Raw genomic sequence first — 22,811 nt, 5'->3', positions numbered from 1 at the left:
AAGGTCTTTCTGTGAAGAGTATTTCCAAGAAAGCTTTTTAATTTTTCTACGTGCTTTCAAGCTGAAAAACCTTCCTATTACCACTGAACACAGCACTAGCTATTCCACTAACTGCAGCAGCACAAGGGTACCAAACCACACCAGGCTCTGAGCAGCTATTCCCCTTTGAATCACAGCACTGTACAATCCTGCTCTGAGCAAGTTTAGACAGCATGGTGGGAAAAACACTGCTGGTTGCTGGCACCTTTCCTAATGTAAGCATTCCTGCTGTTAACCTCAAAAACATGGAGACATTTTTCAGTGGCAAGTTCTGTGCAGGGAACTAAAGAACAACTCTCTGGGTTTCAGAGAGAACTGGGAATATTTTCCCCAGAATCTCATTTTCCAAAGCAGGGAATGAATGTTAATTTTCATCCAACCGCATCACAGTTGCTTCAGGATTTTTGTTACTGGAACCATTGTCTCTAAAACCTGTAGAAGGAGAAACCGAAGAAGATGAAAGAATCAATCCCAGAAAGAGAGGGCTGTGCATGTGCAGATAGTGTGGAGAAAGAAGAATCAGCATGACCTTTATGGAAGGGCATAAAAGAGTTGAGCATCAGTCCTTGGAATTAGTGAATCACCCTGGGTTCATTAGTGCCCATCATCGTGATATCTGAATACTTGGGCAGAGGTCAGTGATCAAAGCAGGCATGTTCAAGCAGAAAAAGAGACTGCAAAGTGAAGTAAAAATGCCTGAGTTTGCTGAAGACCAGATTTAAGTCTCATTGAACACCTCAGCTTTGCTACAGATAAAAATGAAGGAACCCAGAATTCCTATTTGAAAGCTGACACTTGAAACATGCCTAGACCCAAAGGAAGGCAACATACAATCTAGAATTACCCAAATCATTTAACTCTGATCCATTGTAACTGTCTGAGAATACCTACTGCAGGAGGATCCTCCTCTGTTTTTTTCACAGTGTGCCTCAGGATTTCCAGAAGGAACAAAGATACGGTTCTCCCATGATTATCACTACAATCTTCGGTAGCCCATTTTCAACAGGTCACTCTGTGTATAGCAAACACTTGTTCAAAGTTTCTGAGGCAAAGCATGAATGTCTCAGAACATCTTCCTTTGACTGTTTAATGTGGATTTGTGGTCTTCAGAACTGCAGTAATCCTCTGAGGGTTTAAATTTACATTTACAGCCAGCGTAGAGGAAGGGAAATCATAGAACCCCAGACTGGTTTATGTTGGAAGGGACCTTAAAGCTCATCCAGTTCCAACCCCCTGCCACAGGCAGGGACACCTTCCACTAGAGCAGGGTGCTCCAAGCCCCTGTGTCCAACCTGGCCTTGAGCACTGCCAGTGATGGGGCAGCCACAGCTTCTCTGGGCACCCTGTGCCAGCGCCTCAGCACCCTCACAGGGAAGAGCTTCTGCCTAAGAGCTCATCACAATCTACCATCTTTCACCTATGAAAGAGTGCCTATCTCGTAAGACATGTAAGAAGAGGCAGGTCAAAGAAGGCTGATGGGCTAATGTAGAGATATAAAGACTGTAAAAGCAAGTGCTGGCATTCATTGCTACTTTTAAAGCTCCCTGTGTTTTACTTGGTTGCTCCTTGCCAACTAGTTCTTGCCCTCTGGAAGCATATTTATCCCATTTCTATGAGAGGGGACAATTCTGCAGAGTCATTGCAAAGCGATTTCAGACTAACATGTTACAATGCTGGAACACAAGAAGAGCAAGAGGAAACAGAGAAAGTTGAAGGAGCATGTACTTCCCACTCCAATCAGAACAGGGGCTTCAGGGACGAGATGCACAAAAACTGCATATCCCCCATTGCTCGCTGCGGGTCAGGAACCTGCGCCTGCAGACCAGGACCACACAGGTTCCAGCGCCAGTGGCTTGTGAAAATAATCTCCCCAGAAGAAAGAAAACACACATGTATTAACTACTGAGAAAGAGATTTTCAAAGGCTCTTGATATCCAGCTGGTCTTGATTCATATTGACTTCAACAAAATAGTCTTGGACCAATGGTGAGCACTCTGAAAAAGCCCCTCTTCAACTTGCCATTGAGGTATGAAAATACAAGGTATAAAAAGAGATTGTCAAATAAAATAAAGTCTACAAATTAAAAATAAAAGGTTACAATAAAATTTGGCTTTAGGCCATAAACTAGGGGGAAACTGACAGCAAAGACAGTTAAATGATGGCAAAGAGAACGCAACAGGAGCTTGTCTGAAAAAAAAGCTGATGGCTTTTAGAAAAGGATTTGTATAGATAGGTGGGGAAATAAATTCCGGATGGGACAGCAGCGCAATTGAGAAATTAAATAAATGGCAAATAAGGATGACTAAGTAGTAGTTAACATGCCCCTTCTCAGTTGTATACTATTATTACATCTATTTTTAATGTCTCTTCAGCTGTCTGCAATTGTCATCCTTTCTTCAGAACTTGTTCCAATGCTCTTTGATACTGAATTAGCTGTTTTTCACTCTCCGATGCTTACAACCACATCTTGTTCTTACTCAACACTCCCCCTTTCCAACAATGTTATTCCATTGTCTCTGTTTTTCATCTCTCCTCATATGTTGACTCCCCAGTTTCTAAGCCCTCCAACTACCCTTGTTCATCTTCTTTTTTTTTCTGGAGCTCTTTTGGTTGAATCCTAGCATGTTTCTTTTCTTCTTTTCTAAAGATATAAGCATGTTTTATATCATATCTGGCTACTGTACACATTGTTACCCCTTCAGAAGGGCACTGAACAGCGATAGCAGTGTTCGTGTTGGAAATAGTAAGCTAAACTAAGGGAAAAAAAGAAGTTCTTTTTGGCTTTTGCTTTCTGGTTCTTAAAAAAGAACCCAAACATTTAAACTCTCTCCTTTTCCTTTTTATCCTCGAATAACACAATCTGTCCATGAGCAGCTGAATATTCAAACAATAACTGGCACCAGAAGTGTTGGCAATTCTGGAGCTCAGGATGTGTCTAAGGTGAAGTGATAACACTAGATTTAATAATACTGAAAAAACACACAAGTTCTAATGTGATGCGATGGGCTACTGAGTGAACCTGACTTTTTCACCTCGCAAGTATGCCATTCCTTACCTTTATAGCTAATGATGCTCCATATTAACTTGGGGACACTAATTTATATATCAAAAAAAATCACTTCCAAACACGTTTCACACAAACTCGCCATCTTGATGCCTCAGATTATTCAGCTTCACCATTAAAAGATCAGTCTTTAATTTATCTACTTCAAGACAATTCTGTTTACCTTCCATATTCCAAACCAACAGTGTAGTTGAGTTGTACTTAACCACGCTCTTTGGAATGCTATGTTCAATACTCAGACTTCCAGCATAGAGGAAGCTTACCTTCAGCTGTGCCCGAGATACCATCAGCTTTGAAATTGCTTGTGCTTTTCTTCCGGCGGTGTTTCTTTCTGTTCGCATGAGGTGAAGGAGGTGGATCAAGTTTGGGGCTTGTTGTACTTGATATACTTGGGCTTGAACACACAGAATCTCCTAACCCAGTATCTGCAGTTTGGGGTGAAGGGTAGGGGAAGGGGGGGAAGAAGGAACAACAAAAATACTACATCATTTGACTTAATGGTTGCCAAAATCCAAGATATAACTCCTTGCAGTCTATAGCAGCTAATTTCCTGAGCTCATTGACTTCCAAAGGCTACAGGGGAGTCTCCTAACAATACCCATTAGTTTTTCAAACAGGTACAACAAAGCAACTTGGCTGAAGTTATGATTCAAGTCCTACTATATCAACAGTACCCTGCATCAGTTTTAGAAGCAGACCAGCTGGAACACACACAAACCAATGGGAAATCACTTTATTACTTCCAATTGCTCTTTCTTTCAAAGTACTAGAATTATAGAATCCCAGACTGGTTTGGGTTGAAGGGACCTTAAAGCTCATCCAGTTCTAATGCCCAGCCATGGGCAGGGACACCTTCCTCTAGAGCAGGTTGCTCCAAGCCCCTGTGTCCAACCTGGCCTTGAGCACTGCCAGGGATGGGGCAGCCACAGCTTCTCTGAGCACCCTGTATCTTACCGATCCTCAAATTAACTCATGTAACACTAGTCTAGTTTAATACATAGTGGAGCAAATACCCAAACATCCTCTGGACACTATCTGCTTTCATTCATATTAGAGACAGACACACATAGAAAAGGCGGCGATGGCAATAAAGGTGCTAAAATAAGGTAATTAATGTATGCTGGGTAGAAAAAAGTACTACTATGTTCAGTGTGTTTAGTTTCCCACTGTAGTAGCTAGGGTAGCATAACATGCAACCATTTTAAGAACTAATGGCAGAGTCATTTTCTTCCCTCTCCCACCCAATACCTCACACAACCAAATCAAAATGAAAAGCTGGTGACCTCCTCCTCCCATAAGCAGAGACCACAGTCTCTTCCCTGGTCCAGGTAATACATGAATGCCTTCTCTTTGAAGTAGTTCTTGTTTCTTCATGTAACAGCCACATTTAACACAAGTTTAGGCAATGAAGACATACTTGAAATGTCACTTTCCATCTGGGTCCTTTCATGTAGTAAATACTTTAGCAACCTTAATCCAGTATTTTACCCCAAGGCTGGTAATATGGTTTTGGTTTAACTGCAACCACTGTTTGGGTTGTGATTAGTGCTAAATGCAGTTCTTTTTTGTTGGTTTTGTTTTAGTTTTAATCATGAAATTTAACATAACACCCTACACTTTAAGTATAGTGTTTGCTATCATGGAAAGCAAAGCTTTTTCCAGAGCCAGAACAGCACTTAAGATGAATTAATATAGAAAAATATAAAGCCAAAGATTATTTAAAGAGTAACTTTTGGTTCTTTGAATAACTAAATCCACATACAACTGCCTATGTGATAAAGAAACACGCTTTTTTCCCCTAATAAATTTACTTACTAATTACCCATTAAGCACAGTTGTGCTGCAAGTTATTAGGTGGGGATAAATTATGTAGCTGAATGCCTGGCAACAGAGCCCAAATCAAACATAAGCTTTTTGTTCAGGATTTTTGTTCTTTTCCCTATGTCCACCATTTTGTAACTACTCACCAAGGATTTAACCAAAACTGGGAACTATGGGAATGGATTTACTACAGATCTGTGTAGGAGACTTTAAGTATTTGACCCATAAATGTTCAAAGTAACTATCCTGCAAGGGTTTGCTATCTCTCCAGGTGAAGAGGAAGGCAATCCCTGATGAAAATCCACGCCAGTGCTCTGCATGCTCTTTGTAAAGGGGACATGGATACCTTTGGCTCCTTGACACTGAACAGAACGTGCAAAAGAAGATGCCAGCAATACAAAGGCATGACCATGGATGCAAGCTGATTACTGCTGGGCCTAAATATTGACTTGAGAAGGTACAAGGGCTGCCTTCATCACCACTTGCGACTGCAGTATCAACCGTGATGCCTCGGACCCATAAAACAGGGAAGAAATGGTGCTCTGACACAAAACCACAGGGTATGTTTTTCAGTAGGATCCTTGTTTAAGAAGGTGAAGGTAGATCTATGCAATCACTGCAGCTTAGTCTAATTTATAGGCTATAAATTGCACTAACAAAACCCGCTCGTGGGCTCTGAAGAATGAGGACCGTACGGTCTGACTACTTGCACTGGGAAGCTGAAGAATTAACCTCCTGTGGTAAATCCTCGTGATCCACAGCCCTTTCCAGGTAATAACCTGCCGTCCTTGTGTCAAACGGCTCTGTAGCGAAGAGCCCGAAGCTTTCCCTCCCCCTCAACCACAAGAGAGATGCGAGTTGCTCATAAACGGGTGCCGAGCCGATATTGTTGGTGTATTAATGCCCCGTATTCCCAGCTTCGGAGACCACCCTTTGAAGATGGAAGTTATTTAACATTCTCCTGGTTTAAAATATGAGCAATCAAAAGGCGCCGGGCTTACATGCTGTGCTTTCCCATTTCCCACTACTTCTCTTGCCTGACATGGTATTCTTCAAATTGAAAAGAGGGCTCCTGAAAGCCCAGCTTCGGAAAACTGTAAATGAGTTCAGGCTTCAGCCCACTGAATACAATCTCATCCTCCTGACTGAATACAAATAATGCATTTTATTTTGTATCAATTACCACACCTGAGAACAGACGACCACTGCTGGAGCTATTAAATAAATATATATATATAGGGTAAGGGAAAAGGCACGCCAAATTAAAAAAGCAAGCACCTCATTACTCCACACCTAAACCAGCTTTGACAGAGGCACTGGAACTCATAAGATGCGTTTCGCTGGGTTGGGATGGGCTGTTTTGCAGCCATCCCGCACGTTCAATGTCAGCCATTAGTTCTTCCCAATCGGGCATCAATGTTCAACACACACCCAAAAAAATATATAATACTAGTAATAATAATAACAATCTGCAGCCTCTCCGAGCTTCAATACTTGAAGTATGAGTCAAAGAAGCAGTTTCACTTTTCACTCGGGAAGCTGACAAGCATGACTAGAGGGGGAATAAAATAACATTCAGTTCGCATAAATATCAAGCAGGCTGCTTGAGACTGATGGGCCAGGAATGTATTCTTAGCCATCATTCTGGCAGACAGGCCCAAGGACACTCATAACTTATTTTACAATCATTTAGTTTCAGCTCAAGTGGAAAACGTGACAACTTATCTCTGCTGACAAGATGCCATATCGAACCTTACAATTAACTCTCCCACGATTATCTGCCCAGCCCATCATTAGCTTTGCAGTTTTTGATGGACTGTACAGGCAGCTTTCCTTGATGACGGTCATCATTTGCAGGGTGTATGTCTATATTATACAACATTAAGGACAAAACTCTCCCCTTGCCATGTAGCTGGGGTTATCCTGACCAGCACATCCTCAGTTCTGCAACTGCTAAGCCAGGTTTTTAAGTGATGTGCTGCAATGTGCTGCTGAAAAATGTCCTCTCCTCCAAAACAGAGCATCACCATGCTCCAGCCTATGCCTGCTGCTGCCTGCAGCCCAGACAAGCGAGCTAGAGATGCCCATGCCCTCTCCCAGCAAACAGCCAACCTACCTCCCTGCCCTCCTCTAACACCAGTGCCATTATTAACTCCTCTCAGCTGTGAATGAGAGCTGTCATGAGCTGGATCCTTGCAGTTTACCTCTGCATGCTCACAACACCTTAAGGAGGATGTCATGAATTTCACGTGTGCATTTGTCCACTTTCTATACCAACAGGAGAACAGGTTTCTCATTAACGGTGAGCTTCCAGCTTTGCAGCATCATGGAATAACAGGAGGTTTATACCAAGAGATAGCAGGACTTCTACACAAAGCAGTACGAGAAAGTACGTTTCAGAAAAAACAGTAAAATAGACAATTCAGAGTACACATTGAGGGTAAGCTGACATCTATGCAAGTTATTTGAGGTCATTTAAATATGTGTAGTACCTCGCTCCATACCCAGGAGGAACGTGTGATACCTGGTAAACAAGCCCCTTGTTACCAGAAGATGGGATATTAAATAAGCCAACCACTCTGCTGTTAGCACAGTGATTTTTTTTCTATAGGTGCATGACACATGGGATAAGACAAAGACTGTGGTAGGAGAAATAAGAGTTGCAAAGGAAGAAGTATCTTGCCTACAACTACAACCCAGAACTATGAGATGGAACATTAAATGAACAAAGGAACCAACCAAACCTTCTCAGCAGAGTCTCAAGGGCTGTGCTGTTGTACTGTGCTTCATTTGTCATTTGAAACACATCTGCAATCAGTTTCAGGGCAGTATTCTCCTAGTTTGATCCCAGGCCAGTATTATATGTTTGTAAGAGGTAACATTCTATGCAAGTCTCACTTCTCATCTTCTTACAGTTTCGGCTGTATTATATGGAAGGTGCACGCGCTCCACAAAATGATCTCAAAAGACAACTCCATCTGTGCCTTGTAAGGACATTGCAAGAGTCCTCCTGGATTAGAAAAGGGTAAGAAATCCACAGAAATCCATAGGATCCTAGACTGGTTTGTGTTGGAAGGGACCTTAAAGCTCATTCAGTCCCAACCCCTGCCACAGGCAGGGACGCCTTCCACTAGGGCAGGTTGCTCCAAGCTCTGTCCAACCTGGCCTTGAACACTGCCAGGGATGGAGCAGCCACAACACACACAACCTTCTCTCCTCCCCTGTGTAATTCAAAGCCGGCCTGTGCTTCCTTGGTGCCCCTAGCACAGTATGAGTAACTTCCACCCCAAATTTCTCAGCATCTGCACCGAGAATGTCTGAGATTTGAATTGAAGCCGTTTCTTCTTCACTGCTTGCAGTGCCTGCGTTATAGAGCTGCAGAAGATACCAGCACAGGAACCAAGGAGGAGAAGAAAATGAGGGACAATAAAAGCAGGTATGAGTGCCCCAGGCCATGGTAAAGGAGCTGGAGGTGTAAAAAGCATGAGGAAAAGGGGCAACATACAAGGTACAGGTATAGCACAGCACAAAGGCAGAGGTATAAAAATCTGTAAGAGTGGAGCTTCATCTTTGGCCCACAGTTCCTATTCTCTCTCTCCCACACAACCCTCTCTCCTGTGTAACCATGTGCAGTGGAAACAAGGATATTCTGACCTCTTCTATTTTCAAGTCTTTTGATTTATTCCGTATTTTTGTCAAATCACCTATTTACAAGAACTTGAAACAAACTCAACAGGTGACGCTATTCTCCAGAGACCAAAGTCAAGCTTGATCTGGTTTACATTTTTCTTGCATCTTCTTGTTACATTTTTCCAACAGGCTTTCAAAGTGAAATTAGACTTTTTTGTCAAGCCCAGCTCCCCAACATGGCCTTATTCTCAAGTGGCTGGAGATTGATTAATTTGGGTTTTTGATTTGCCCAAGTGACAAGAAGGCAGACGTTAACAAAAGCGGGACCCGTGAATGGGATCAATTAAAGAGCAGAAGCAGCAACACAATTAATAGCACCAGGTTCAAGAGGAAAAAGAAAGCGCTGATGACGAAAACAACAGCAACAGCTCTGACTGCAGCAGGAATCTTTGCCGCGACCCAAGGAAGGCTGGATCCAAAGAGGGTGTTTCAGAACTTTTACTATGCCATTAGTGGTGAAATGAAATAACGCAAAGATGTCGGTAGCTGGTGGACTGAATAATAAAAAAATAGCTGGACACTTTCATCTTCTACACATGTGTTTTAAATAGAGGTGAAAAAAAGCAATCCTTTTATTTAAACACGGGAAGCAATAGACTAAAACCATCTGTAGTTGTATTTCAGACCCATTTCCCCAAGCTGAGATTTTTCTGGCTGTGAAATCCAATGCTCTACAGCTTCCCTTTACAGCTATTACCATAAATGTTCTATCAAGTTCTTTATATTCCTCCTCTGCCTCAAACTGAAGTTAAAGGGATGCTGCAATTGCACAATGACTGCAGAAAGCTGGAGTCAGGCACGGATGGTACAGGACTGACATTAAAATCCTGTCAAAACTGCAGCCTGGCAGAAGTCTGTGGATGGTAATAAACACTCAGAAGTGGGGGAGAAGGGGTGGCACGAGATTACAGCCTACAGACAAAATAAAGAAGGCAGAAATGTCTGAAGTACAGAGAGCTCATACCTTTGGTAGGAATTAGGTTCATCCAGTCATCGTTTAGCTGAATTCAGCTTGGACACTCAAGCTATCGAGGGCTTAAATTAACCTGCTGCACTGAAGGAAATTAAAAGGAAGCTCTGAGCAGAACTGGGGGATGGAGATGAAAGAGCCTCAGGAGTATTCTCTTTCCACGGCGTCTACCATTTTTCCAGTCTTGTGCCTAAAGCCTGTAAATCACAAAGCTATCCTGTCATGTACAGAAAACTCCACTGAATGCCTAAGTTACTGCCTCCTTCCCTCTCATAGCAATTTCAATTAAATAAGGAAAACTAAGATTCCTTCTGGGGGGGGGGAAGGAAAAAGAAAGGGTCTCTTTACCTCTCTGTCTCCCTGCTTTTGGAGGGTCTGGCTTTTGCTATGCGTTCGCATGCCGCAAGCAAAGCAGACCTGGAGGCATGGCAAGATCGTTTCCCCTTGGCAGCCTAATAAGCCACTTTGTGAGAAGTGAGGGACATCATCCACAGTCTTGAGAGATAGAGTCAGGCTCATGACAGCAAGGCACAGGTATCAGAAGGACTGGCTTCAGTAATGTCAGAGATAGTAAAGCCCTTGTTACAATCTCTGTTATCTAAAGGCAACACAAAGTTACTTCTAGCTCATTTTCTACTGATATGCAATGTCTGACCATCATAAAGGAAGCATGAAAGCAAAAATGCAATATAGTGCTTAAACATTCCCCCCCCCCCCCCCCCCCCCCCCCAGTATATTGCTCAGTACATTTTCCCTCCTAAGGAGCACCCTAATACAGTGCTAGTAAAACACCATCCTGCTCCTTAGAAATCAAAGTATTGCTAGCAAGAAGAAAAGCAACTGTATTTTGTTAACTCCCTTTCAAAGCTGTCTTATGAAGTTAGCTTCTCATACCACAGAAGTAATTTACCATCTTACAAAAGGAGAGGATACACCTATTCTTGAGCAACCCTCCTGTGTTGCCAATTCAGTGGCAAGCAAAGTAAAGACTACTGAATATTAGAGCACCTGCAAGCCTCAGAACATGAAACAAGAATGAGATGCTAATCTCTCTTCCACACATCTTGCTTACAGCAGCTTTAGTTCTCAGGGGTAGAGATATTATGAACTACTCCCTGAGTGAACACAGTTTGCTAATCTGTTTTATCCTCCATTATGCAGATGCTTCTTTGCCTCCTTTGTACTGTGTGCTGAATATGCCCTGTGGAAAGATCAAACATGACAAGTTGTTTGAATACATAAGGACAACAAACTAGAAAGAGATGTAAGTCTTAGATGTTGTAGGATTGCAACCACATCCCAAGGCAAACTAACTCCATGGCTCCCACTGAATAAACCCACAGTCTAGATGTATAAGAGATGTCTCTAATTCTTCTGGCATAATGTTTTCACTGGGCAGCATCAGATCCTTTGAAAAGATGTGATTCTTACATGGTGTCACCCTGAATTGCTACAAACTGTGTGTATGATGCTATGGGCATTGCTCCTCCTGGCCATTAAGTGTATACAAAATGGGAAGGTGAGGAATATTACAAAAGGCAGCTGGTTATGGGGATTCATTCCAGGTAAGTAGTTCTTAGCCACCCTGTGAGGGAGAAAGGAGATAGATGGTCCTTTTAAAGACAAACCATACGGCTGTGGAATGTTTTCAGGGCAGTATCTCCTGCTTCGATTCCAGGTTAGTTTATCTCCCACTTCTGAAGACAGGTAATAATCAGACACCTCGAGGAAGTTACCAACTGTGGCACTCTGGACCTAGCAAACCCACCAAGACCACCCCAAGAAATGATGATCTGCAGAAAAGCAAACACTTGGAAGCACCACTAAAAGAACACGTTCTGGATACACAAGCTACACCATGACCGAGTACACACAACACCATGTGACAAATACTATCTTATATCCTTGTCAAAATGGTATGCATAATAAAGTCACCTTAATTACACAGAGAGGGTCAGAGCTCTGCCTGATCTAACAATCAGCATCGTCTTCTAATTGGAAAAAACCCTCAATTAACAATAGCATGCATTGAAACAGAGCCTTGAGGTCTCGAGGCACTCGGAAAATAATGAACCCATGCTCTACTGCATCATTTCCTACTGAAATATTTACCTTGTATTGCAGGATAGGCAAAATAAAGACAGAAAGGAAGAACCGACTCTCTTCAAAGAAAAGCTCAGCGCCAGAAAGATGTCTCTGTCTCTACTCTTGTACTTTAACCTTCAGTCAGTATATAACCTGTGAGCAGCTTCAAGCATCAAACCCACTCACTGGTAATTGAGGAGAGGTTAGGTAGCTCTCCACTGTCAGTCCACAAGACTTCAGTGACAAGCCCAAATATCAGTGATTTGGAAAAAAAAAAAAATCAAGAGACTTTCACCATTAACATTTTCCAATTAAAGCTGAATAACTGCTGTATAATAAATAGGTTGTTAACGGCATCACGGCGGGTAGGAAAAGGCTAAGGCTTTCCTGGTAAAGTATGCCATGAGCACCAGCATCAGAAAGGAAAAGAAATAATGGAAGCAACACCAAGTATACTCTTAATCAAAGACAAAAATCAAACATTTTCCTATTGTAGAAATCTATAGAGGAAAAGTAAAGCATTTAACATAAAGCAACGTCTTTGCCACCCCTTATAGGTGTCAGATAACACAACTGTCATTGACAAACATTTTATCAACCACTCTTTCTAGCTCTTACCAGCTCTTCTGAGGGTTCAGATAACCAGAGCCAGGGCCCTTCTTTTGCTCTCACAAAACCCATGCATCAGAAAAGCCACTCGCCTGGAGTGACGTGTAAACTGGATATTCCTCATCGACCTGGGCTGCAGGTGGCACACACGATGGCTGCATTAAGGGATGAGATCAACTGTAACAAATGAAGGGCCCAGAGACTTGAAAGGAGATGCTCTTCCACCTGCGGGGAAGGCCAGGTCTCTGCGCTTCAGCTGTCCCCCAACAATCAGCAGGTTGTGAAGGACTTGAGCATCGGATCTAACACAGAGGCTTCTTTCACTCCTTGAACTGTGTATACTGTGAAGCAGCTTTGAAGTGTTGGATTCCATAGGTAACATATACACAACGTCCCTGTACCCACTGCCCTGTGATCTGGACTGGAAAGAAACGAAGCCTGCAAACAGGCATGCTTGATGAGGCAACAGCTCTCATGTTGATTGGAACAGAAACTTCATTAAGCTGGAGAAGAAATGAAACCACTGTGTGTATTTCTTGCACTCACTTTGCCCAGATCCTGGCCAAAACAAAGCAGTGTGCTTCTGGACATGCCATAAACAAGAAATCTAATTATTACAGGCATATATGTGTATTTCCAAAGTATGGATATAAAAAGAGGAATTCTGAAATCGCAAATTACTCTGATAGCAGCTATACATTAACCTTTTATATGCTCAACTTTGTGCTTAAAACATACCTAAACTTTATCATATTTAGAATTTGTATTATTATTATAATATAAATTTAGATTATTAAAATTTATATCAAATGGTTAAGTAAACTAAAAGAGTGTCAATCTAGTAAGCTTGCTCTTTTTGCTCCCTGAGTCTTACTTAAAAGGTGCTTAAATGTGGAATGCACTGGGCTCACGACATTTTTAAGCTGCATTATTTGAATCAGAACAGTTTATGAAGTGTCACACTTTGCACTTATGTCTTTTCTTGAGACTGCGTCTCTCAACTTCTACTATTCTCTGCAAACATAATTTACTTTTCTAAGTTCATACTGGGTGAATTTGGCTTGTGTACTTTATTTCCTTGTAATTATGATTGATCAAACTACATCACTCCTGAATGTACACAGGCATCCTCACATCAAATGCTGCTCTTCAGCTTAGCTAGTGCCAAAAGGCCTGCCCTTCTGCTGCTGCTGCTGCTGAATGTGGTCAGTGTGTTGATGTTTCAGCCACTCTTTTAACAGTCTAAAGTCCAAGACCACAGGTCACATTTACTTCTGAGATACTGGGGAAAAACAACTGATCCTCTATCTCAACCTACCTGGCAAGTGACCTGCCAAGAAACATCAGAGCAAAGCTCATTCCAGGCTGCAAACATTTCAGATTAAAGCAATCTTAAAATACAAACATGTGAAAAACACCTTTGAAAGATTAAACTATCTTTTTATACAGATGAGACTGGAGGACAGCCTCCCTGGTGAAGAACTCACTTTGTGCAGGGGTGCGATCATCTTCAGTATTAACCCTTCCACTCTGACACATACTAATATAGAAACAGAGAACAGGATATGTTTTACAGACTTCTAGGTACAGTAAAAACTGTCAAATGTCAGACATCTGAGCTACAGAGAACTGGCTTGCTGCTGAAGTTCCACAGGAAGACAGTTGTGGAGATAAATAAATAAATATATATGTATTTGTCCTGGTTTGGACTGGGACAGAGTTAATTTTTTCTTAGTAGATCATACGGTGCTATGCTTCGGATCTGGTGTGAGAATAATGTTGATAACACACCGATGTTGCTCTAAAACAAGGACTTCTCAGTCTCCCATGCTCTGCCAGTGGGGAGAGGCACAAGAAGCTGAGAGGGAGCACGGCCAGGACAGCGGACTCGCACTAGCCAAAGGAATATGCCATACCACAGCATGTCATGCTCGGGGATAGAGACTAGGGGGAGCTGGCTGTGAGGCACCTACCCGTTACTGGCGTATCCACTTTCCCGCCCTGGGAAGTCCTGATTTTTGGCTACTTAAATACTGAGTGGGACGCTGCAACACACTAACCCTGTGCCTGGACGGTCAGGAATGAGGAGTAAGACACAAGCTTGACGAGGTGATAAAGAGAAGATTCACTGTTCTCACTATTCTTTAGCCAGGCTAAAGTTTATGCTTCAATAATAAAAATACAGTGCTTTGGTTTGGGTTATTTGTTTTCTTTTCTCCTGAGTGGGGACAAACAGAGGAGATTTGAGAATCAAATCCAGCTACAGGCAGAAAAAGCACTGATTCATTGAACGCTGCTAGACAATCAAGTTAGGTTAATCATAGAACCACAGAATGATTTAGGTTGGAGGGACCTTAAAGCTCATCCAGCTCTAACCCCCTGCCACAGGCAGGGACACCTTCCACTAGAGCAGGTTGCTCCAAGCCCCCATGTCCAACCTGGCCTTGAACACTGCCAGGGATGGGGCAGCCACAGCTTCTCTGGGCACCCTGTGCCAGCACCTCAGCACCCTCACAGGGAAGAACTTCTGCCTAAGAGCTCATCTCAATCTCCCCTGTTCTGGCAGGTGAAAGCAATTCCCTTTGGCCTATTGCTACAGTCCCTGATGAAGTGTCCCTCCCCAGCATCCTTGTAGCCCCCTTCAGACACTGGAAGCTGCTCTGAGGTCCCCATGCAGCGTCTCTTCTCCAGACTGAACAGCCCCAATGTTCTCAGCCTCTCTCCATACGGGAGGTGCTCCAGCCACTGATCCTCCTCATGGCCTCCTCTGGACTTGCTCCAGCAGCCCCATGTCCTTCATCAGCGTGATGTCTAATCAACGTCAGTACCAGAAACTCCCCCCCCATGTTTTTCTCCCCTGTTGTAAGAAACATTCCAGGCACATCCTGATTTCAGTTTGAAATCTAAGTGAAACTGAATGCAAAATATGCATCTAAGCATCCATAAGCAAATGGTGGGGAAAACCAAAGCTTTATAGTTCCACTCAAAAAGTTAATTTAGTCACAAAAACAAATTACTGACAGACATTTGGCACTTGAGGCTGTGAACAAGATTAAGATGAGCAGGAGGTTGCCAATGTCAAATTATCTGAAGATGAAACCTCACATTTCTTGCCATTTTGGAGCCAAGCACAGGTTTTAATTGGTGAATGCAACAATTCTTTATATTTTAATGAGGGGGAGTGCAGAAAGAAGAGGATCTTAAACAAGAAAGCAGATGGGTTTCTGGAAAAGTGCAGAACTGTAAAAATCCATATAATACAGCTCACCATTTAAAAAGCAGCACCAGGTAAATGCAGAAGTACTTAGCTGAAATGCAGCAAACTTGTGTGGAAATACCCCCTCCTTAAACTAACATCACAACGCAGCTCAGTTTAAACCTCAAAGGTTTATTGGTGCCATCTCACCCCTCCAGCATGGACACGGAAACTGAAGAACCGCTTTCGTAAGTTTCATTCCTTTAACTCATCATAGAGACATGGAATGGTCCGGGTTGGAAAGGACCTTAAAGCTCATCCAGGTCCAAACCTTGCCACAGGCAGGGACACCTTCCACTAGAGCAGGCTGCTTCAAGCCCCATCCAACCTGGCCTTGTACACTTTGAACCCATACTGCAGACAGGCAGCACACTGCAGTGGTTTTGCTCCTTGACCAGGTTTGCTTTCAAGTGTAGCACACTGGGCAGAGTTTGAGGAACACCTCCTAGTGCTCTTCATCCGTACAACTTGGATGCTCTTCATCCATCATTTTGGCAAAACACACATACCCAGAGAACACGAGATAGTGCCTGTATTTTGTGAACTTGGGTCGGAATGTCCACAATCTTAAGGCGATCTCAAAGTTTCCATTCAACTGAGATTCTTACAGTCTACAAAACAGAATAGGTAAGCACTGAGTCCTACTACTTCTGGATGCTAACACATTCCTAAAACACCACAGGCAGAGAGCATCATTTAACACTCTGAAACCCTCTTCAGAGAGCTCATCCTTCCGCTGACACCATTCTGGAGAAGAAAGCTCAGTGAAAAGACAAATGGGACATACGCGTATATCTCAGAAGCAATCAGAATGATCAGATTTCCTTGCTGACCCCTTTTCAGCTGAGCACTGAAATGCTACGGCTTCCTCCTGCTTTACAACGTTCTAGAAGCCAGTATGAAACACCACCACTCCTAAGGTCTCATTTAAATATAAGACAGCCTTTGGTATCCTCCTGGCCATCTCGCTGCAATGGAAAAATGATGAATGACCCAACTGTGACACTAATAGAGCAGAACATCTAGCCGCAAATGTCATACTCCTGGAGAGTGTCAAGATCTCTACTTCAAACGCCTTATGGTGAGGATCTAGAAGGAGATTCGGAATGCACAGAGACAATGAAAGCTGCATGAGTGAAAACTGCTAAACTTACAGTCTAAACAAGGTGGTTCTGGCAGATTGTTTGGGTAATTGTGCAAAATACGGTAAGGATGTTCCTGTACTCTCTCTCAAGACAACATCATCTGCTTTGAAACCAAGGATGAAGTTTGAGCCTGATTTATTATTATAAGGAACTTACTTGTCACCCCCAGCACAGCAGGAGCTCTGCCCTGCATGCCTTACATTACTCTTGGGAGCCACAGGTTGCAAAACTGCATCTTCCCCTGTATAAGTGAACATCAATCTGAATTCTAAAGTGCTGCAGGATAATTCTTGCTGTGCATTACTGGCCACAAGGAAGGTGCTACAGTGATTCTGATGATGAGAAAATACCAGTTTCCTATTCCATTTCTTGACTGAGTAAAGGCAGACGCATGCCGGTGGAAGCCCAGCTACCTAAGACGTTTATGTGAGTCTTTCTGGTTGACTAAGCTGTTTGAGGGAAGAGCTTGTCAAGCATGTGAGCTAGATTTTAATACTGGAAGTTTTGAGTCTGCAACCTCATGCTGAAAGGGGGTAATTATCCAGAAAAGGCTCAAAAGTTGTACTTGATAACCCAAGGTTCCTTGAGGTATGTTAGGCTGTTTAGAAAGCAGAAGGCAAGAAGAAGTCATTGCTAGCAGAGTTTATTCTGGCTGAACTGGCAAAGGTTCCCTCTGGAACTATGTGCCAGAAGCAATTTGTCTGTTGATAACAAGAGGGTATGCAAAGTACATGAATGTTCCCTTGTCCTTATTAAAGACAATGTAAATTATTTGCACATATTCTGTCTTCTACATGGCAAATTTTACAATAGTAAATATTAGGAACTGCAGGAAAACCCGGAATAACTCTAGAGAAAACAGAACCCAACAGCCCTTTCCCTTTAGATTTGCTTCTCAGTAACGATTTCCTTCTTTAGAAAGAAGAAAAAAGCTCCTCCAACTGAAACCACTGATGTACTTTAACACTATAAATCTATTTGGAATGATATCACAGAATCAAGGAATGGTTTGTGTTGGAAGGGACCTCAAAGCTCATCCAGTCCCAACCCCTGCCACAGGCAGGGACACCTTCCACTAGAGCAGGGTACTCCAAGCCCCTGTGTCCAACGTGGCCTTGAACACTGCCAGGGATGGGGCAGCCACAGCTTCTCTGGGCACCCTGTGCCAGCGCCTCAGCACCCTCACAGGGAAGAATATAATTTATCCTAGTCAAGAACTTGCCTATTGAATTCCTACAACTTACAATGATGCTTTCTGGTTCCCTTTTGAAACGAAAGTGTTAGGACTGTTAGAAGCAGGTTGAACCATTTTCTTTTTCTATGTACAGCAGAAGACTCCATCATTTAATCATTCCAAGTGCTCACGACCAGAGAAGTAAGGCAAGTTGTAAGGTCTGCATTAATATAAACACTCCAATGACCTTTCATACCCTATGGCACAGTGAGAACTCAATTTTACATCAATAAACCCTAACAGCAAACTGTTCGAAACTCCAAAGACACCAGGTATTACAACTTACATAAATTACAGCTGAGATCAAATGGCCCGTACAAGCAATTGTACAGTGATAAAGCCTAAGTGGATGATATTTAAACAGATACTTGATTTACTGCAGAATTTTATATCATGCTAGAATTCAAATGTCAATTTACAAGTCCGGAGGAAAGAAATTCCTGTCCATTGCAAACTACTGTTTGCAGTGCTGTTTCAGAAGAGCTTAATATTGTAAGTTTAAGGAAGAAAACCTTCCCTCTGATAGTCTCAGGACACAATCTTAGAAGCCAAACTATAAACCCTGACATTTAAAAAGAGAATGAACAAGTTACTTTGGAAATAACATCCTCAGCCTTCTGTAAGTGAAGTCTAATGAAGCTGATTTGTGCAGTACAGGTGGCTGTGGTTTCTTCCATCAACCCTTCTGATGTTCAGTTTAAAGATCTGTCTCTCAGGCTCTTTAGGGATGCACAACTGTGAAGGCTGGAGGAACAGCGCCATAACCTATTAGTAGCAGCAACACCACTAGTTAATATTCATCTGCTGTCCATTGCAATCATGCAGATGCATATTCTTGAACCAAAAACTTCAACACCTAAGCAGGTTACGAATGGCTCCCCTGAGACCAGACAACCTTCTTATTCCCCAGCAGCGAGCGAATAGAGGTAACTCTGGGTGAAATGAGAAAGAGCCATTAAAGAAAAGATTTATCAAAGGAAAAAAACTGAAGGCTTCCAATGCGATCCAGGAAAACCTCTTGGCCAATAGCTGCAGCAGCAGTAATTGTTCTAAATCTATCAATAAAGCTAAGCTGCTCCTTCATTGACTGCAAACACCAATTTCTTTCATGGAGGATTATAAGTTGATGCTCATGGTCTCTCTACTGCCATTAGGGTGATAAACAGTTTAAACTACATCAGGATCTGACATGTAGATCAATTCTGAGTCCATAAAGAATCTACACAAGAGCTTCCTGGACAGGGATTTACTGCCCCCAGTTTTTATTCTCTCTTGCTGCTAAAATTACTTCTGTCAAGTACTTAAAAGAGCCAGGGAAAAAATAAAAAGTAAAAAAGAATTAATTTTTCATGTGCTGCTGGAAAGGTCTTTTTAAATTCCAGAGTTTTTAAGGCAAATATGTTCCTGCTTTTAAAATCAAGCTGAACAGTGGGTGGTATTTAGCTAAACAGCGAGCCGCTCGCACGGTCCGCTCACTATCAAGCAGACAGCAATTTGAAACACTGAACTAAGCTGTCTAGATTTTCTCTGAGGGCAGTCACAGGCTTCACGTTACCAGCACCAAATGATATTAGACATTTAATTTTAAACTTCAGGTACTTAAATGTAAAACCTTACAACAGTAATAGTCATAAAGCAGTGGGGCATTCCATTTCAGAGAATGGATTTTTCTATTTTTCCCCTTTAATTTAACCAGCACCTCCTGTTTTGTGGCTCTGCCCACTACAAAGTAATTTATCTAATTAGGAGATGTTCACAGCTGCTTGAAAGACAGAAGCCCCAGGAAACCAAAGGTCTGGTTTCGAAGACTTTGAAAAGTTCTCTGGAGCCACACAAAGTATTAATTTAATGGGGGGGGGGGAAGAAGGTGCAGAGAAAAATTGAATCCCAATATGTTATTTTGTCTACAATAAAACTATGTGACAATAAGCACCATATTCTCCCATACACTGGCATTTGAATTCCAAATGATGCTTAGCTTCTTGCCGTACCTGCTGCTTTCACAGTGTTACCTTTTTATGAGTAAAATTCAACCTCTTTTAATGGAGGAAAAATACCCCCTGAAATTAAAAAGGGTTTTTCATGCGTCAACTTGCCAACCTAAAGGACACATCTCCGAGCTTACCGAAGGATGAGACAATGAGAGCAGTGAATTATGCTGGAGGTTTTGGAGCAGGTTTAGCACAGTCTTGTTTTCTGCTAACCTAAAACACACCTCACCATCAGTCCAATTTCCTCCACATATTTATAAAGTTAAAAATACACCTTGCAGAACCTCTGCAGGAAATTGTTCAAGCCCAGCTTATTCAGAGGTACCCACCAGTCACCTGCGTTTTTTGAGTAGGTATTTCATAGGTAATTCTAGCTGTCGTCTCTTCTGATCCAGAAGTAATCGCAGATGAATGTCAAGTCAGAAAAGGGTACTGCACATACTTGGTAATACAGAGGAGAAAAGGTTCCCTTCACCAGGAATTAAAAGCCAGCTGAAGCTCAGCATCAGGAGCAAAGCACAAGTCCAGCACAGATCTCAAAACCAGAAGCAGCATTACAGTGTAAAGGGGAAAGGGAAAAGTAGGAACTTCGGTTGAATTTCTACTTTTCAACATTCTGATTACATGCCACTTTGAGGAACTTTCTGATCTGCATTTTGAAGACTTTCGTCTCCTATAGCCTCAGTTGGCGCTAAGGAGCACAGGGATGATATATGCTCACCTGCCTATAGGTATGTCAAGCTATAAAGGACTGGAGACTATTTTGTCTTTCACTTGCCTTCCTTCTAGTGCAAACATACAATATTCTCCAACTTTTCTTTGAAAAGCTACAGTATAAAAGAAGGGTGCAGAAAGCCAAAGCTGTGATATAACCTTTCAAAAGGAAAACAGAATTGGGATGGATTAAAACGATAAAGCAGCTCAGGAAAAAGAGAGACACATCTACATCCTTAACTGTGAAATCAGTTCAGTCTAAAGGAATTCATGTAGGGCAATGCAGATTGCCCTATAAGACTAACCAGTTTCTAAAGGAATGGAGGAGTTGAGTGGACACAGAAGGGAACAGTGCTGAAGCATTTTATCTTGTTGATGAACAGGATCTACAGCTGTCACCGAGGCCGAAATAAATTGTGTTTGCTATAGAAATACTTGGTCAAAATCAGTACCATTCTGATGCAAACACCATGCTCCTGAAGATGTCACCCACAGGCTCCATAAATGTATGTGCTGCAGTTATCATAGAATCATAGACTGGTTTGTGTTGGAAGGGACCTTAAAACTCATCCAGTTCCAGGCCCTTGCCATGGGAAGGGACACCTTCCACTAGAGCAGGTTGCTACAACTTCCATCTAATCTGGCCAGTTACTATGGACTTGAGAGCTAATGCCACTCAGAGCCAAGGTGACTGTGATTTTAAACCCTCCATTCTCATAAAGTGGCACTGAAAAGCTGCCCAAAGCTGCTTAAAAACCCAGAGACAGTATCAGGACTATGAAAACCTTATACAGATACATATATATATATATATATGCATATATATACAGGACATGTGAAATACTTTTTCATATTCCTGTAATTCTCACTATTTTAGGGATAAGCCATTCAGAAACAACTTTCCTCCCCCCTTTTCCTGTCCTATTGACATTTCTCCCCATTACCCATATTCTCAGTTTCTTCTCAGTTCACTCTCTTTCACACGTTCTTCTCCTTTTCCCCATTTCATGAACTTTCCATGGTTTCTCCAACTGCCTGTTAAATCCTACACTTCAGGACACATACACTCCAATGCTATGAACCATCTCTGCACCACAACATATTAGAAACACCCATGTCCCAGCACACCCACCACAGCTGCTTCCAGGATGCTCTGATTTGCTTGGTAGCAGGTCAGCTATAGGTGAATAGCATTATATCCCTGTCCTTAGCAGGCACTTCACTGAGGCCAAAGGCACCATTTTGTTACCACATATCATGCCTACCCTTTAGAAACCACACCCCCTGTCTCCCTGATACAATCTAATCACTGCAAAGCACCATCTGGAATAGTGTTTGCTCCTTTTAATGCTGTTAAATGCTCCACAGAGAAAACACTATGACTATGCCAGTAGTGTGCACACATTAAAGCAAGAGCACAGCAGGGAAAGGACATCCCGATGAAAAGATGTGGAGGATAATTTACTACTAAACACCTACCACACAGAGTAAGGAAATAAGAATATCAAGTGAGTAACCTACATGATGTACCTGAAACTAAAATGAAGCTGTATTGTATCAGCTCTCCTTACTGATAAAGAATTGTACTGATCTGTTTCCTAATCTGATTTCTCTTTTTCTCCCAAATGCCACAAGTTTGGCTTCCAACCGAGCATCTGGGTGAACATCAGACTGTTTGGGTCTTTTTCTTCCCTTTAAAAAAGTGAACGACCAGACTCCCCCTTCACCCCAAAGCAGATAATCCCCCCCCAGCTCCAGGTTTCTTACCACTGCTAATGCCAGAGTTTGCAATGACTGTTGCCTCACTCCACTGATCTGCACTGGAGACCGAGTAAGAGCGCTGATGCATACCATCCGGACGGCTGTTGAAGGAGACTAGACTGATCCCACTTGCCATCTGAGACACAGATGTGCTAGTAGTCACGTTCCCTAGACATAAATGGAAAACAAATTGTGTCAATAGAGAAGACAAAATCGATTTGCATGAAGATGGATGGGTGCATCTTAACAGAGCATCAAAAGAGGTCACTTAACCAACACCAAAACCAAGCAGCCCTCCTTGCAACAATGATGGGTGATCAGCTTGGGGCACCGCAGATTTCGGCAGCCCTCTCAAATCCGGCTAGGAACTTCTGACACAAGAGACCGAATTGTCAAGATTTCACCTCATCCTTTCATTCCTCTTCTAGGAAA

The 22,811-nt window shown here is 42.4% G+C and overlaps 1 protein-coding gene across 8 annotated transcripts in view; it reads right to left on the bottom strand.

Moving 5' to 3' along the window:
• The window catches only part of AGAP1 (ArfGAP with GTPase domain, ankyrin repeat and PH domain 1), a 320,437-nt gene that overhangs the window by 81,236 nt on the left and 216,390 nt on the right, over nucleotides 1-22,811 (bottom strand). For 6 of the 8 annotated variants that reach the window (XM_057422254.1, XM_057422264.1, XM_057422272.1 and 3 more), the window contains 2 exons: nucleotides 22,386-22,547; nucleotides 3,367-3,528 (listed from right to left, as the gene is read on the bottom strand). In XM_057422254.1, coding sequence (XP_057278237.1) covers nucleotides 3,367-3,528; nucleotides 22,386-22,547 — 324 coding nt within the window. The remainder of the gene's footprint in view (nucleotides 1-3,366; nucleotides 3,529-22,385; nucleotides 22,548-22,811) is intronic. The other 2 variants (XM_057422289.1, XM_057422244.1) reach the window with 1 other exon arrangement.

This window comes from Pezoporus wallicus, unplaced genomic scaffold, assembly GCF_028554395.1.
Source record: "Pezoporus wallicus isolate ANWC-B61680 ecotype Strahan unplaced genomic scaffold, APGP_CSIRO_Pwel_v1 contig_3488, whole genome shotgun sequence".
Classification (NCBI taxonomy): Eukaryota; Metazoa; Chordata; class Aves; order Psittaciformes; family Psittacidae; genus Pezoporus; species Pezoporus wallicus.
Note: the sequence above shows the minus strand (reverse complement) of the source record. Positions and strands in the feature narration are given on the sequence as shown.